This window comes from Ahaetulla prasina, chromosome 3 (genome assembly GCF_028640845.1).
Source record: "Ahaetulla prasina isolate Xishuangbanna chromosome 3, ASM2864084v1, whole genome shotgun sequence".
Classification (NCBI taxonomy): domain Eukaryota; kingdom Metazoa; phylum Chordata; class Lepidosauria; order Squamata; family Colubridae; genus Ahaetulla; species Ahaetulla prasina.
Genome location: NC_080541.1, coordinates 182,685,583 through 182,703,679, shown reverse-complemented (window position 1 = coordinate 182,703,679; position 18,097 = coordinate 182,685,583). Strand labels below are relative to the sequence as shown.

At 39.8% G+C, this 18,097-nt stretch overlaps 1 protein-coding gene across 1 annotated transcript in view; it reads left to right on the top strand.

The window, feature by feature from the left end:
* The window catches only part of MLN (motilin), a 31,823-nt gene extending 15,478 nt beyond the window's left edge, over positions 1-16,345 (top strand). Inside the window, exons 2-5 of the mRNA XM_058176761.1 lie at positions 3,953-4,076; positions 5,658-5,744; positions 15,106-15,316; positions 16,133-16,345. Coding sequence (XP_058032744.1) covers positions 3,953-4,076; positions 5,658-5,744; positions 15,106-15,273 — 379 coding nt within the window. The 3' untranslated portion in view covers positions 15,274-15,316; positions 16,133-16,345. The remainder of the gene's footprint in view (positions 1-3,952; positions 4,077-5,657; positions 5,745-15,105; positions 15,317-16,132) is intronic.
* Positions 16,346-18,097: the final 1,752 nt, after the last annotated feature.

Genomic DNA, 18,097 nt, shown 5'->3' with positions numbered 1-18,097 from the left:
AGTATTGTTGTCCAGTCATGTTGAAAGTAGTTTACAACAGTCCCTTAAACTCAGGTTCCTATAGAGTTGGGAGTGATAAACCATGTTCTTGGCAGTATAACCTATCAAGGTATATTAAGGAATTAAGCACACTAATGTAAATTGACCAGATGTATTTTTAGATTTCTTCTCACTACAGCTGTCTGATTTCATCCTTTGTCAAAATGTATGGAAGGAAGAAGGGACTTGAAAATATAATAACAACAATACAAAATTCTCAAAAACCAGAACTTTTTTCTCATTAGGGAATGAATTTTAAAAAATATGAAAAAGACTAATCCATGCTACAAAGTTCTCCATTTAAATACCTATATATTCTGAAATACAGCTTTAAAATTACAATAAACACTTCATTTTAGCAATGCTGAGTGACAGTTTCAAATGCCTTGAAACTCAGTTATAAATGTGGTTATTTCTTAGTAACAGCCCAGTGGGTTTGCAAGATCCCTCAGTCTTTATTTCATCAGCGAATAATCTAGTATTAGAGAAGTAAATAGAGCTTTTAATCTGTTGTCCCAACTACAGGCATGGATCAATTTATATATACTAGAGACAATTTCCACTCCTTCCTTTCTCATCTCCTTGAGTTTTCCAATACCCTGATTTTCAGGTTTGGCACACTCTACTTTGTTTCTCTGGATTGTGAGAAATTAGACTTGATTGCCTACCAGGCTAGGCATGAACTTTGCTTGAAAAAAGTTTCAATTCTGGTCTGGAGGACAAACATAAAATATAAACCAGATTCACATAACACATTGAACCATAGTGTAAATTGGTATAATATGTCAGCCAAATAACAGTTTGCTGGTTTGGGTATAATAATAGCCAATGATTTGCCTGGACCTAGAAATGAACAGGGTAAGACCATGTAAGTCTAAGGATGGTCACAATCTTAGAATTACATGTGAATTATGCCATGCTGGAATCATATGTCACTAAACTTTTGTGTGATTTGATTGATTCTGGAATAATGGGATATGTTAACTCAAACACTGCAGTTTGTAAAGCATGAGCTATATCTTAATAGTAAATGTGACCTAATTCACTCTGTTTTGCTAAGCAACAGAAAACAAAAAAATGTAGAATAACGTGAGGACCCAGAAGTAGCCTTCTGTTTAATCTAATTACACTATCAGGTCAGAGATGGTATTCAACAGGTTCTGATCAGTTCTGGAGAACCAGTAGTGGAAATTTTGAGTAGTTCAGAGAACCAGTAAATAGCACCCGACCCCATCTATTTTCTGCCTCCCAAGTCCCAGCTGATCAGGAGGAAATGGGGATTTTGCATTAACCTTCCCCTGGAATGGGGTGAAATGGAGATTTTACAATATCCTTCCCCTGCCATGCCCACCAAGCCATACCCACAGAACCGGTAGTAAAAAAATTTGAAACCCACCACTGTATCAGGTGTTCCTTAATTAGAAAATAGACTGCCTTCTATAAAGAGCTACCTGGGTTCCCTCTAGTCGAGAATGAACAGATGTAAGAAACAATTGAGTGTTTCTGAAAGTGCACTTTAGTTGTTGAACAGCTCAATTTTAAGGTAAATTCTCAATAATTACTTATGAAAATATTGGAATATTGCCAAGGTATGAGGCAAACACAGATGTCTCTCTTAGAACATTATTGGTTTGGAGTAATTTTGGAGCTTTTGACTTTGTTTTCAGCTCAGAGAAGAATATTTTCTAAATACATCTAAAAGGGCCCCAATTGCATATCAGTAGGGCATTGGTGATTTACAAGTCTAAAAAAGAGATTTTGTATTATTGAGTTTAAATAAGAATGTATCAAAATCATAATTTATATTTTAAACTATTTACAACCTATATTGCTATTTGTTTAATGTATTTACATTTTGTCTTTTTATTCATTTGATAATCAAGATAGTTGGCACATAACCGCTTATACCCTAGACTACAAATACCAATGTGGGAATAACATGAAAAAGTGTCCTTATAAATAAGTCTTGTTCATCTTTTTTTTTTTTTAATTTCTATTCTACACTGAAAAGCAAACATATTGTGATTAAAATTCTCAGAATTGCCAGCCAGCATGGACTAGTAGTCCTCATATTTTGAAGGTGCCAGACTAGAGAAAGCAGTTGTAAAACATACATTCACACATACATGCAAATGCATACATACATAATATATATGTGTACATGAATGATAGTAATTGGGAAGAACTGATCTCCTGAATCTAAAGTAGCACCTAAATCTATTGGCAGAAGTTTTTGCCTCTGAAGATTGGTTTGAGAAAATTCAGTCATGATTCATGCGCCATCGAAATGCTACTTGCGTTATTCAAATAATACAGATTAAGTTCTGAAATGGTCATGTTCACTGGGAATAATAGAAATGGAAGTCCACAAATATCTGGAGAGTACAGGTTGAACAGACAATTCTAAACAAGTGATATAGATTTAGTTTGCATATGCTAAGATGCGGTGGCTCAGGGGCTAGGATGTTGAGCTTGTCGATCGAAAGGTCGACAGCTCAGCGGTTCAAATCCCTAGTGCTGCCGTGTAACGGGGTGAGCTCCTGTTACTTGTCCCAGCTTCTGCCAACCTAGCAGTTTCGAAAGCACGTAAAAATGCAAGTAGAAAAAATAGGGACCACCTTTGGTGGGAAGGTAACAGCGTTCTGTGCGCCTTTGGTGTTGAGTCATGCTGGCCACATGACCATGGAGACGTCTTCGGACAGTGCTGGCTCTTCAGCTTTGAAACAGAGATTAGCTCCGCCCCCTAGAGTCGGCAACGACTAGCACATATGTGCGAGGTGAACCTTTACCTTTTATGCTAAGATATGGTGTACTGAAAAAGCCCATTCTTGGCTGGGTTAACAGTACAGCAAGCAAACAAACAAACATAGTTTATGAAAAATAATGGCTGGAATTAAGCATTATGCTAAACCTGAACCAAATAAGGCATGAATGGTCCTTGGTGCTCTCTGAGCTTGCTTGTTTTCTTGCTCAGAGAATACCAAGGACCTCACATGTCAACTCTGAGCTACAAATATTCTCCTTTTTTTAGCAAACAAGGCTTTAACATAAATTCTAATAATGCAAATAAAACCAAAAACGTTTGATGCATCCTACATTGTATTTAACTCCAAGAAAAAGTATAAATAAGTTCTTAGTGACATGCTTTATTAAGAGCATGGCTTGCAGTCATACAGTTTTTATTTTATCTTATATATTTTTAGGAAAAAAAGAATGATTTAGGCCAAAGTACAAGAGAAGATTTCTCTCATTTTGTAAAATGAATGGGGAAAGAGTTAAAACTCCCTTTTTCATTTGCTGCAGTAAATGGGGGTGGGGGGGCTCTGCAATTAGAATTCTTAAAAAAAGGACTGATGTGATTGCAAGCTATATATACACAGATAATCCTACACTGATCTCATAACTGGGTACTAGCATCTGGTTTTGACCAGTACACATATTGCATGTCAAGTCTTAAAATGACTCCTTTCTTCTTGTATAAAAAAAGTTTTGTGAACCCAGCTATTTTAGCTGATAAAACATTGCTTCGGGTTTAGCATGTTAGATGGACTCACCAAAACCTCTTTTTTCCCCGCACAAAACTAGTTTAGAAAGATGTGCTAATTGACATGTAAATCGCAGAGAGTCAAAAGGCTTAAAGAAAATGTTTTTTGCAAAAATAATCCCAGTGAAACAGTGTACTGAAGCCATGGAACTATAGTTTCATAGTTATCACATTTGTGTTCTTTCCAGCCAGGAACAAGAAACAATTGCTTAAATCTAACTAAGACAATCATTTCTAGCTAATATACAGCCACAGCTGAAAATATTAGACAAAGAAGTAAAGAAAGATGCCTGGAAAAATCATAATCTATTTTGATCTGTGACATTTTTCTCATTATTATCAATTTGTTTTAAATTAATTTTTTTAAAGCTTCAGGATGGTTCCAAAAAGTGTGATAACAAGTCTACTGCTACTCTACATAACTGCCATGTTGGCTAAAGAGAGTGAAGGATATCTTGCCTTCTATAGTCGTGAAGATTTCAGAAGAATGCAGGTGAGCCTCTTGAGAAATGGATCAACGACCACAAATTATATGTAGTTGAATGTAGCTGAGCTTTAAACCCAGTTCTAGGGATCTCCGAGAAGATCTGAACAATAAGACCATCCTTTTTCTATCCAGAACTCCAAAGACCACTAGCTAGTCAGTTTAGCCAATACTGAGCTAAATGGACCAACGTCTGACTTGGAGTAGGATATCTTCTTATATTCTAGTGATTGGATTTCCTACCACTTCTTCTAATCCTATCTGTTCACCATTTTACTGCATTATTTTGTCCTCCTCTATCATTTTATTTTCTGATCATTGGAAACCAGCTAGAATCTAGAATCAGAATTTGGCTTTGAGGTTAATAATTTAGATTTGCTTCCTGCCTTCAAATTTCACTGAAGTAGAACAACTGTCTATTTCTTAAAGAGTTATGATTATTCAGGTCTTGGTATTGTTGGGGTCAGTCTCTGAAGCAGCTGCCACACCATCCAAATGAACCCATGTGCATTACCAAATTAATTCAAAGGAGACAAGATAATAAGAATTTATTTAAGCAGAAATTGCTGGAAAATTGAGCAGACCACTGTCTATATTCTCTGAGAAAAGCTTAAATTACTTTCTCAGAAAATGCCTATTAAGATATATAAAAAAACATGTATGACATATGTATAATGCCATAATGAAAGCAGGGCACAGAAAACACAGGCCTTACTCAATCTTCCAAAACCTGGAAAGTTACCTTCACAGCTTCCTCAAAAGATGCAAGTGAATTTTGTTTGTGACAGAAGAAGAAAAGTATAGTTGATCCTTATAAATGTATTATTATGCATGCATTTTCTTGATGGATCAATACGCTTGGAGTGTTTTTTCAACATATTAATAGCATTACATCAATCTAATTAACCTATGTCCTGTCTAATTAATCACTTTCACCTCCCGGCTTTCTCCATTGTTTGGTGTGTGGCACACTAACAAAATACCCAATAACCAATGCTGGTCTCCGCATGAAAAAGGTTCCTTTTTCAAAACATGTTGTATAGTCAAAACATGTTGTATAGAAGCTCAGCAGTCAGCTAACATATAAGAAAAGATCTTAAAGCCCAATAATTAGCTATAAATTGCAGTTAGTCCTACCACAGCATAATGAAGATTATGAGAACTAAAGCACTTCCAGTGTTTTAGCTCTTATCGATTCAATAGATTAGAGTACGCAAAGAATCTGAAGCACAAGAATATCTGATTTATCAACTTTGTGCCTCCCCCAAATGTACTGCATGTTACTTTTGGTGAGGTCAACTGGAATTACGGGTTGATGCCTAACTTACCTGTATAACATCAAATTGCAAAAGTTTATCTAATTTGTAAAGCATGAAATAAAATTGAGCTTATGATTTGATGCAACAATGAAGAGATTGTGGTCATATTCTTCAGTAAGTAAACCAGGACTTTGAATTTAAAAATAGTTTTTAAACACATGCTGTTGATGGAATTGTCTATTGACAACTGATCACCTATGTAGCTGCATTTCTGTCATTATCTGCTCAAAAGCTGGCCTACTTGACTATTGTATCCTTCTGCAATTTCCAGGAGAAAGAAAAGAATCAAGCACAGAAGAAATCGCTTGACACAAGAGATTTTGCTGAATTTGCAGAAGATGAAGGGCAAGTAATTAAGGTACACTATTCTTTGGATTATGACAATAAAGCAGATAGATATAGCAAGACAACTTTTCTGAAATGTCAGTTAGTGTATCGGGGAAGCTTACGTACAGGGAAACCTAACGCACAGCAAATTTATTGGAATATTCTTAGACTGAGACATTCACAAGCAGAATCTGCTCTATTCTTTTTTGCACAACCTGATATCCTGTTGGTTTCCAAAAAACTTTAGCCGATAAAAGTTCCCTTACAGTACAAATACTATTGTTATTATTAATATTATAAACTATTCTAGTCTTCAAAATGAGATATACTTGAGTTGATTGAAAGAAAGATTATCATAAATCACTAGTCAAATATGAATGATCATTTCTTTTCTTTTGAGCTCACATGAAGTTCAGTTCATTTGACTCAGATGTTATCGTTGATGAGTTCAAGTAACCAGAGACAGAAAAGTCTATTTCCCCCATTAATCAGAGAGAAGGGGGGGAAATCTACTTGTTCATTTAAACGAAATACTGAATTATCCAGTTAATAACCTGGCAACAATATGGACAAATACCCCCATCTTGAACAATCCTTAGATCTTCCAGCAACATTCTTTGGCCCTGTCTATCCACTGTTTTCTATCCTCTGTCTTACCAACCATTGTAGTTTTCTTCTAGTCCATCATCTTTTGAATCCTATGTTCCAAGTATGAGACTTGCTGATCTTAGAGGAGCAGCTAGTCTGTATCTGGCCAGGAATAAGTGTTTGTTGCTTTTGTTGTTCATTTTATTGTCTCCAAAGTCATCATTTGAAGGTGCTTATCTTCTAAACCATAATTAGAAAAGCGGTAATATCAACCATTCTGATCTTGTAGTCATAGGGACATATTCATCCTTCATATCACATTGTGATTGCTTTCCCCTAAGATTAACCATTTCTATTTTAACTATTTGTCAGCCCAAGAAAACTATTTACCAGACACATATCCTTCATGACAGGAAAATCCCAGCCTAACTTGAAAGAACTTATCTAGACCGGATAGCAGAAATGCAAAGAATATAAACATCCACACATCTTGAAAGAACAAGAGGATAGTGAATGAATACAAAAACCCGAAAAACTTCTGGAGTCAGAGTGCTAAAGAATTAAAGGAATTAAAGTATGACTGGATATGAATACTGCACTATCTCTTTCACCTGCTCAGAAATTGTCAGCTGTCTGTGACTTACATATCTTATATAAAATATATGAATTTCTAACAAATAGCCCTTGCCTCTATATTGTCAACCCTACTTTCATTGACAGTGCTACCTTCACTGCCAACTGTGAATGCACCAAATGTTGGTTGACGTTACTATTGTCTTCTTAATATTTGATATCAACCCAGAATATTTCCATTTTTCCTTGCAGCTTAAATTCTATCAAATTTTTGTACTGTCAGCTAGAATGCCAGTTTGGTGTATTACTTAAGACACCAGGCTAGCAACTGGAGACTGTGAGTTTTTGTCCCACCTTAGGCATAAAGCCAGCTGTTGTGACCTTGTATCAGTCACATTCTCTAAGCCCTAGGAAGCAAACAATGGCAAACGACTTCTGAAATCTGGCCAAGAAATGCAGGGACCTCTCCAGACAGTTTCCAGGAGTCAATGCTTACTTACAGGTGCACCTGGATGCACACACACACACACACACACACACACACACATTTTCAGTTAAGAAATGTGTGTCATTTCAAATATTTCATTTGACCTTTGATTTTAATGCCAGTTAAAACTGGCATTAAAATCATTAAAATCATTAAAAACTATCTAGACCCGTTCCAGTCCGGCTTCCGACCCGGATACAGCACGGAGACAGCTTTGGTCGCATTGGTGGATGATCTCTGGAGGGCCAGGGACAGGGGTTATTCCTCTGCCCTGGTCCTATTAGATCTCTCAGCGGCTTTTGATACCATCGACCATGGTATCTTACTGCGCCGGTTGGAGGGATTGGGAGTGGGAGGCACCGTTTATCGGTGGTTCTCCTCCTATCTCTCCGACCGGTCGCAGACAGTGTTGACGGGGGGGCAGAGGTCGGCCGCGAGGCGCTCCGTCTTGGAGGGATTGAGCCTGAGCCTGTTCCTCCCCATCCAGACCCGTACGGCTTCCAAACACCGGGACAGCACTTCAACAACTTCATTGGGGTGGCCCGGGGTGGAAAAGTACAGCTGGGTGTCATCAGCGTACAGCTGGTATCTCACCCCGAAGCCACTGATGATCTCACCCAACGGCTTCATATAGATGTTGAACAGAAGGGGCGAGAGAATCAACCCCTGCGGCACCCCACAATTATATTATTATTATAATAATATATTATTATAATAATAATAATAATAATAATAATAAAATAATAATAATAATAAAAAAGTTGTCTCGTTCAGCTGAACATTTTATAATATATTTGCTATATATGCCTTCTTGACTTATTCCGTTCATTACTATGAAACATTCTGTCTTAAAATTCAGTTTTTACAGTAGTTTCTAGTTCATTCTAAATATTTTTCATATGAATAATCCTGTGTTCTGGCACACCCCTTAGACATTCCTTATTCTGCAGTGTGTCATGAGCTGTTCGATACAACGCCTCACCCTATTCAAAAAAGCAAAAGTAAAGTCAATTAAATCCCCTTGCTTTCTCCAGTACCCATCTTATGGATAATATTTTCCTCATGTCCCTCTGCCTTTTCTAAAATCTGCTTGTTTATGTGGGGTTTATCTCTCCCTATCTGATTATTTGTACAATATGTGCAAAACATCGCTTGCGAGATGAATTAGCGCAATGGTTTGCTAATTTGCACATTCTATTGTATCTCCATTATTCAGTATGGGTATGTACATCATGCTTTCACAATCTTTAGGCCACACAGTCTTGTTTCATACTGAGCGTTAAACAACCAAGTTGTTAATTCATCTATAGCGGGTGTTTTCCTATTTGACAGGTGATCTATTGCCTCTTGTGCTTCAGTTTCTAATGCAGCCGGAACAGGAATAGATTCTGTGTCTTTTACTGTTTCTATCACGCTCTATTCTGTTTATAAAGGGTTTCCTTACTGACTTTCCACTTTCCTTTAATCTCATTTGTCTGTACTGGATCATTTACCTGATTATTCTTAAATAGCTAATTTACCTTAGACTGTCCTTTTCTGACTTTCCTCTATCAGTTAACATTCTTTTGGGGGTGGGGGGGGAATGAAATTTTTTTTCTTTTCTTTTTTTTTTTAAGGCAATTTTTTTTTTAATTTTCCATAATAATTCCCACAATTTGACCAGTGTACAATACAATCACTTATCCAACAATCGATCCTATACTCAAATTATGCTCAATCAGAGCTGCTCGACCGCCACTCCCTCCCTTAATCCTTTCTACCCTTCCCATCCTTCTTCGACTTTCCCCACCATCCTTCTCCTCGCTTTCCTACTTCCCCTCCTCTTTCCCACTTCTCACTACCATCCTTTCTAACCCTCTATCTTCTCCTCCTTCTTCTCCTCCTATCCTTTCTTCTCCCTCCCTTCTTTCCTTCCTACCTACCTGCCTACCTACTTTCTTCCTTCTTTACTCCTCTTTCCTTACCCTTTCCCTTCGGGAGTGGTTACCGAGCGGTCCTGACTTTACAACTCCTCGGCTCGTCCTGCAAGGTCATCCGCACCTCCTGATGAAGGAGGCGGGTCACCAGGCTGGGGCGGCGGGCGGTTATCTGCCGGCGCAATGAGGGTGGGCGTAGGCGCCTCGCCTCCCTCATTGCCACTAGGTAGGTCCTAGAATAGGACCTAACTAGTGTCGATCAACCGGGCGACTGGACCTCAGGTGCTCTCTAGGCGTCTTCTCCGGCGTTTCATCTCCCTCAGCCCCTCGGAGAACCAAGGGGCCGGACGAGATCTCGCGGGTCAGAGGCGCAAAGGCGACACGGTCCAAGGCCCCAGCCGCGGCCTGTTCCCAGGCCACAACTAGTTCCTCAGTTGTGCCGTGGGCCAGATCCTCAGGGAATGGCCCAAGCTCCGTCAGGAACCTCTCGGGGTCCATCAGGCGCCTGGGAAGGAACCAACGTATAGGTTCCGTCTCCCTGCGATGGTGAGTGGCAGTTCGGAAGTCTAGGCGAAGGAGAAAATGATCGGACCATGACATTGGTTCTGTTACTAAATCATCTAATTCCAGATCATTTAACCACTGTCCAGAGATATAAATCAGATCCAGCATGCCTCCCCCCATGTGCGTAGGGCCATCATTTACTCGATTCAAGTCCAAGGCCGTCATGGAAGCCTGGAACTCCCGAGCTGCCGTCGATAACAAGCCAGCTGATGGAAGGTTGAAATCCCCCATGACTATAAGTCTGGGGGTCTCAACCGCCACAGCGGCAAGTACCTCCAACAGCTCAGGCAGGGCTGTTGAAATTGAAAACACATCTATTTATTTGCGCGGGGCTGGCTTAAATTTTATTGGATTTTTATTGGGTTTTTAAATTTTTCCTATGAATTTTAATGGGTTTTTTAGTTTTATATGTTTTAAAGTTTTAGGCCAGGGGTGTCCAAACTACGGCCCGCAGGCCAAATGCGGCCCGCGGGTCAGTTTTTATTGGCCCGCAGCAAATTCTCGGTGGACAGTGGGGTGCGGCCCCCGTCCTGGCCCCCAAGGAAGCCGCCGCTCGCCCGGTTGCAGATGCGGGGAGGCTCCGCTGAGGCTACCCCCGCCCACCCGGGGCTGCAGGCCGGCCATTCCGCCACTGGGCTGTAGGGGGCGCCCGGGACGCCCACGGCTCCAGCCCGGCCCACCAGACAGAGGAGGAGGCGGGCGGGCGGCAGACCTTCCGGCGCTGCTCCGGGCGCCCTCGGCTCATGGCGCCCGCGCAGGTAGGCTCTCCGGGCGGGTCGGCAGAGCAGGGCTGGGCAGGCGGGGAGGCGGGCGGAGGAGGATGGGAGGTTGAGCTGCTGAGTGGGCCCGCTGCGGGGCTGCCGAGGTCAGCGGGGCAGGGACGCTTCTGCTCCCGGAGAACCTCTGGGTGGGGGCGGCGGGTTGTCCTCTCCAGCCACCGCCTCCCCCTCCCGGCAATGCAGCTCAGTTGGTGGGAATGCCTGGTGAGGCGCAGCTGAGTTGGGGCCTTGTCCGGGAAGCTGAGTGACCAAGGAGGCTCTGGGAGAGAGCCGAAGAGACCCACCACCCACCCACCCCCGCAGTGTTGCCACAGCTGGGAAGATGGCAACATCCTGGGATGCCGGGATGCCCAAGGGGATGAAGCCCTTCCTCGCAAAGAGTCTTTTGGGCCCAAGGCAGCTTGGCGGCTGGTGGCCCTGTGCCCCATGGGGCATTGCCAGGTCGTTCCTCCAAGGGGCCAAAGCCTCCTGGCTGACCCACAAGGCCCTCGGAGGAGAACAGCCGGCCTTCCTAGCACAGCGCTGCCTCTTCCCAAAGGGAAGTTTTTGTTTGTTTGCCTTTGAAGGTGTCTCTCACCCGCTTGGCTTGTTTCTGTTTCATTTTGTCTGCCTCTGAGAAGGACTGGCTGGCTGCAAAACTCTTGTGGCTTGAGGCTATTGTGTGCACTCTGTACATGGGCCCCAGCTGCCCCTCGGAGCAGCTTCAAAGCCCTTTGGGGGCTCTGCTCCCAAACCTGTGCCCAAACCGAGGGACCCTTGGGGGCTTCTTTGCATGCTGCAGGATCTCCCAGCGTGACAGTTTTGCACCCTGCAGACTGATAGAAAGCAGCTGGGACTCCCCTGGCGGAAAAGAAGAAGACCGGCATCGAGAAACAGGTGAGGGCGGCGAGGGGCCGAACAGCGTTGGTGGGGGGAAGTGTGCAGAATGTCTCCAGACAAAAACTATATCGCACTTTTGACCAGTCCTCACACTTATGACCGGTCATCATTTATGCCTGTTGCAGCATTTTGTGCATAGGGACTACTCAGAGGGCTGAAAAAGTTATTTTTGACCTGTCCTCACACTTTTGACTGGTCCTCACACCTACAACTATCTTTACATTTTGCACCCTATCTTGTAACCGTGGTGAAGAGAAGCAGTTGTGAAATGAGTGATATGGTTGTTAAAAATGCTGCAATGGGCATAAATGTGAGGATGGTCATAAGTGTGAGGACTGGTCAAAAATTACTTTTTTTAGCCCTCTGAGTAGTTTCTATGCCCATAGCCACATCCACTCAGTCACATGAGGAGTTAGCCACGCCCACCAGTCACATGACCACCAAGCCACACCCCAAAATAAGCCACGCCCACAGAACTGGTACAAAAAAATTAGCCCCCCCCCGTGGCCCGGGCCTTTGCTTATTTTTCTGTATTTGGCCCTCACTCAAAAAACTTTGGACACCCCTGTTTTAGGCCAATGGTATAATAAGTTTTTTAATTCGGGTTTTAATTGTATATTGTATTGCTTGTTTTATTTTGGCTGTTTTATTTTGGCTGAATCCTTCGGGAGAAGGGCGGTATAAAAATCGAATAAATAATAATAATAATAATAAAAAAGTTGTCTCGTTCAGCTGAACATTTTATAATATATTTGCTATATATGCCTTCTTCAGTTTTTACAGTAGTTTCTAGTTCATTCTAAATATTTTTCATATGAATAATCCTGTGTTCTGGCACACCCCTTAGACATTCCTTATTCTGCAGTGTGTCATGAGCTGTTCGATACAACGCCTCACCCTATTCAAAAAAGCAAAAGTAAAGTCAATTAAATCCCCTTGCTTTCTCCAGTACCCATCTTATGGATAATAATTTCCTCATGTCCCTCTGCCTTTTCTAAAATCTGCTTGTTTATGTGGGGTTTATCTCTCCCTATCTGATTATTTGTACAATATGTGCAAAACATCGCTTGCGAGATGAATTAGCGCAATGGTTTGCTAATTTGCACATTCTATTGTATCTCCATTATTCAGTATGGGTATGTACATCATGCTTTCACAATCTTTAGGCCACACGGTCTTGTTTCATACTGAGCGTTAAACAACCAAGTTGTTAATTCATCTATAGCGGGTGTTTTCCTATTTGACAGGTGATCTATTGCCTCTTGTGCTTCAGTTTCTAATGCAGCCGGAACAGGAATAGATTCTGTGTCTTTTACTGTTTCTATCACGCTCTATTCTGTTTATAAAGGGTTTCCGTACTGACTTTCCACTTTCCTTTAATCTCATTTGTCTGTACTGGATCATTTACCTGATTATTCTTAAATAGCTAATTTACCTTAGACTGTCCTTTTCTGACTTTCCTCTATCAGTTAACATTCTTTTGGGGGTGGGGGGGGAATGAAATTTTTTTTCTTTTCTTTTTTTTTTAAGGCAATTTTTTTTTTAATTTTCCATAATAATTCCCACAATTTGACCAGTGTACAATACAATCACTTATCCAACAATCGATCCTATACTCAAATTATGCTCAATCAGAGCTGCTCGACTGCCACTCCCTCCCTTAATCCTTTCTACCCTTCCCATCCTTCTTCGACTTTCCCCACCATCCTTCTCCTCGCTTTTCTACTTCCCCTCCTCTTTCCCACTTCTCACTACCATCCTTTCTAACCCTCTATCTTCTCCTCCTTCTTCTCCTCCTATCCTTTCTTCTCCCTCCCTTCTTTCCTTCCTACCTACCTGCCTACCTACTTTCTTCCTTCTTTACTCCTCTTTCCTTACCCTTTCCCTTCGGGAGTGGTTACCGAGCGGTCCTGACTTTACACCATTCCAACTTGTTTAATTCTACCATTATTCCTGTACAATGGCAATCAATCAATTTATAATCTTCCCCTCCCCCCCCATTTCCCCCATTTCAAATGAAATTTGAAGACAAATGAAAGGAGGTAGATGTAAACTCCAGAAATACCACACTCAAAAACCAAATCAGCAGTCATAGAATTCCAATCCCTGTGCCCTGTTAAGTAACCAGATTTAATGAACATTTTGCAGGCCAGGAAAAAGGGGCCATTTTGATGTTAGTGGGCAAGCTATTCCAAAGTGCAGCAGCGGCAACAAAAAAGGCATGCTTTCAAGGTCCCAGCAGATTACAAATCATGAGAAAAGGGACTCAGTGCATCATTAAGCCTAGCCATCTTAATCTTTTTGGGCATGCAGATATTACTAAGAGAAGTGGGTCCACAGATATCCAGGCCCTGAACCATGAAGGGACAACCAACACCCTGGATTGCACCCATAAGCCAACTAGTAGCCATTGCAGCTCTAGAATAGAGGTGTTACATAGGCACATCACGGTATACATCACTACTCAAGCCATATAATTTCCGATTAATGTATCCTTGCTCTCTTTGCTTAAACAATTAGAACAGGGAAAAGGAAATGCAATGTGAATTTAAGCTTGGCATACAAATTCTTCTCTTCCACCCACCAATATGCTGATTACCTGTAACTATTGCCTTCAACTGACAACTTGTGCATCTTGTCCTATTTTCTTGTATATTTGCTTTAGATGAATAAGTGATGCACCTTGAATTTGTTCTGTATTTTTGTGCCACTAGACTATCTAGCATGCATTACGTTTACATATATCACACCATTTCCAGCAGTATGAAGGAAGATATAGAACATTTGTAACAATGTTGAAAAGGTAATTCAGGTGCCTTCATTTCAAATTTGTACCCATTATTTCTTCCTCCCCATTTCATCTGTATAATGCCAGCAACACTACTCTGAAAATGTAGATACTATCTACCGTTCATTGTTAGCAAGTCCCAGCAGATAACATCCAAAGGGTGCAATTATGCAATTATAAAAATTAATCTTGTCTCACTCTCTCAAAAGACTCCATACAAACCACAAGAGCCCTTTAAAATGTCCCAATCCACCCCCAAATTATTACATCTCTCATGATTCTCTTTAATCCTTCTGCGTTACTTATTAAAAATGTTCAAAAACCATGAAAGCAAGCAACAGGAGCAAATATGTTCGTTATATTTGCATTCTATTCTCTGAACATTGGGAGTTTTTATGTTTTCAGGAGAGATTTTTCCATGCCACCTGAGGGATTCCATATTTCTTGTGCTAATGTTCTTGAAAGCTAATGTTCTTGCTATTCCAGATGTTTGAATCTATCACAGACCCAATAGTTCAACTGTCACTGCTATGCATGCCTCATTGTAAACTGGACTATGGCCTCAAGGACTTCAAAAAGGGATAAACTATCAAAACCTGTAAGAACAAAAAACACTGAAACTGAGTTTCACAATCACCCTTTGAGAAAAGCAGCTTAACCCTATTTCCCCGGTCACATTATCAAAATCTGAATTGAGAAACCCCTTTACTAATAATATTCACCAATAATAAATTCCCATTTATGGGAATTCTATGCAGTATATATGAGTGGTTAAAATGTTGGCTTGCCTTATATGTTAACCAACTTCTCCTTCCTAGATGATTGCTCCAGTAGAAATTGGAATACATCTGAACTCCAAACAGCTGGAAAAATACCAAGATGTCTTGAAAGAGCTCCTGACAGAGGTGTTGTCAGATACTAAGAATGGCACTACAGAAATCTTAAAATTGGCTTTTCTCTTTCCTTGGAAGTTATCTAAGTCCTGAGATTTCCTGAAATACCTTTTGCCTAGTGTCACATTTTGACAAGGTACGGTGTATATTCTGTGTTTTTCTTTTTAAGAAATAAATATCCCCACTTCCCTACCCCAAAAATAGTACTGTACACCACTAGAAAATATATTGAGGTTTGCATTAACATAAAAAGTAGAAACAGTGTAGATCTGCATCAGTAGCAGAAAGACCCTGTGCTTTGGAAGATTTTCAGCTATTAGAAATCATATGTCTGATGAAAGACAATTGTACTGTCGGTTTTCATCTTCTGTACTGCATTTCTAGGTAATTTTAGGCAACTTTCACTAAAGTTATAAGAAAATTTAAAACCTGTGATTACAATGCATTATGACTTCTGCTTCAGAGTAGATATTGCATTTTCTCACTGAAATTGTTACCAAATTTAGAAGTTAAGTGAACTCTAAGCTTGCAGGTTGCTATAGATTGTGTATATATTTGATGAGGAAATACAATAAAATATGATTATCTTTCAGTTCCTGTACATTGGCATCAACATGATCATTTGAGAAGCCAGTATACTAGAATCCAAATGTAGGAAACTGTGTAAAACTAGGAATCAGGAAATGCTAGATGGACAATTATATCAAAAGTCTCTACAGTGTGCTGTAGCAAAATGTTCCAAGTAGTTCCATAGCCAGAGCAAGATCTTCAAAACTATAATGTTTTATAATTTATAATTTAATAAAACTTAATTAAAAATATATATATCATACTGTATGCAAAGTTAGCAATAGTCTAAAGAAGGAAAATTACAGTCAACTTACATATGTGATTCTTAGCATAATGTCACCTGATTTCACATGCTTCTTTGTTTTGCTTTTTTAACCAATAGATCAGGATGAGTCAAGCTGATGTCTACACAATATTAATTCACAATAATGGCTTTTGGCTGTTTCATCTCTGTAGCTAACTGATATTCTAAGAATTAGAAGACTGGAAGATTTTCTGCAAATATACAAGAGTCAATTTACTGGATATGCTATTGTAAGGCACTGTACTGCAAAATAACAATGTATATGCAAACTAATAAAATGTGAAGCTTCAATATATGATTATTTTGTTCAGTGTATAGTCAGAAAAATTTAAAAAGGCACCCAAGGATACCAAAGAAAGTTGTTGTTTCAAATAACTCTATATTTGTTTTCTAGATAACTTTCACTCAATACATCACTCTTGTAAACCCAAATTAATTCAGGTGCATTCCCATGCATTCTTGTTTATGTATATATTTAATTCATCATAAGTGAATCAGACCATTTTACAATAATTTAATGGGTTGTATTTCTAAGCAGACATCTCATAGGCTTGCATTTCTAGGACAATGAAATCAATTAATCTGATAGATAATACCCAACATTATTTGTATGTTACAAATAATTCTGAAATTTCCCAAAGTAAATAACATTTCTGATCTTTTGTTACCGTGTAACGGGGTGAGCTCCCGTTACTTGTCCCAGCTTCTGCCAACCTAGCAGTTTCGAAAGCACGTAAAAAATGCAAGTAGAAAAAATAGGGACCACCTTTGATGGGAAGGTAACAGTGTTCCGTGCGCCTTTGGCGTTGAGTCATGCCAGCCACATGACCACGGAAAAGTCTTCGGACAGTGCTGGCTCTTCGGCTTTGAAACGGAGATGAGCACCGCCCCCTAGAGTTGGGAACGACTAGCACATATACCTTACCTTTACCTTACTCATATAATCTCTGTTGATTAAAGTTTTTGCAATAATACAACCATCAATAATTCTTTTCCATTCTTATTTATTTGAACTATACAGTTTCAATATCATTTAATTCTACCCTTCTCTTAACACATGCACAGTTGACTATACTTCAACATATAACATGTATATATTTTTGTATGTATACAATTATTTATTTATACTACAGCATAGAAAATTTAAAACAGAAGAATCAGTCATTTTTTCTTCACTAGACAATGCATCCTCAAAAACCCACACTGAACACACATTATTTTTTATGAACATGTTCCTGTCCCCAAAGCATATTACCAACAGCATTCCAGCTGCATATACTGGATTCCCATCAATCTGCAGAAAACAGACTTTTTCTTTTTCCAACTTCAGCCAACAAATGAGGAACTAGGACAGGAAAGAGATGAAACAGCAGTGAAAAGTAGTCCTCTACAGGGGCAATAGGAAGAAGAGAAACGAAGGGAGCAAAGGACATTGTAGTGGATGGTTTGGTTTGGGGTAATTAAACACATTTCCCAAAGAACAAGTAGTGCAGCTCTGATTGAAAGTTTCCTCCAAACTTTTCATGTGTTCTTTCTCTAAAGACGTGCCATGCAGCTCATATTTAGAAACGATTGCTACATACTTTATTGTGTTGATTCTGCTCAAGACCTTTGCTATGTTGTGACCAAAATAATAGGGGACAAAGGTGTGTTGTTTTTCAGATATGGTCTGAGTGTTTTCCAGTGCAACTGATTATGATGTGGCATGGCTCATTGTTCTGCTTACGGACTTATTATTAATAATTATAAGCTTTTTTATAAAGAATAAAGTGCCTTTGACATGCATCCATCATTGGGCACAAGACTTGGTATACATACTTTAAACTATAATAGCAAACTTTTTAGCCAGTAGGTAGCACCATACAATCTTATAGAGTGATGCTGGCACCAAAATGTAAGATTATCAATAACCAAGTCTTATATGATTTGATTAGTTACTCAGAGACTATGCATTGCTACTCAAAAACTATTGTTGTCAGAAAAATTGTCCTTAACACAATTTCTAAAAGAAGAATAAGTTACCAGTATTCCAACTCTATTAAA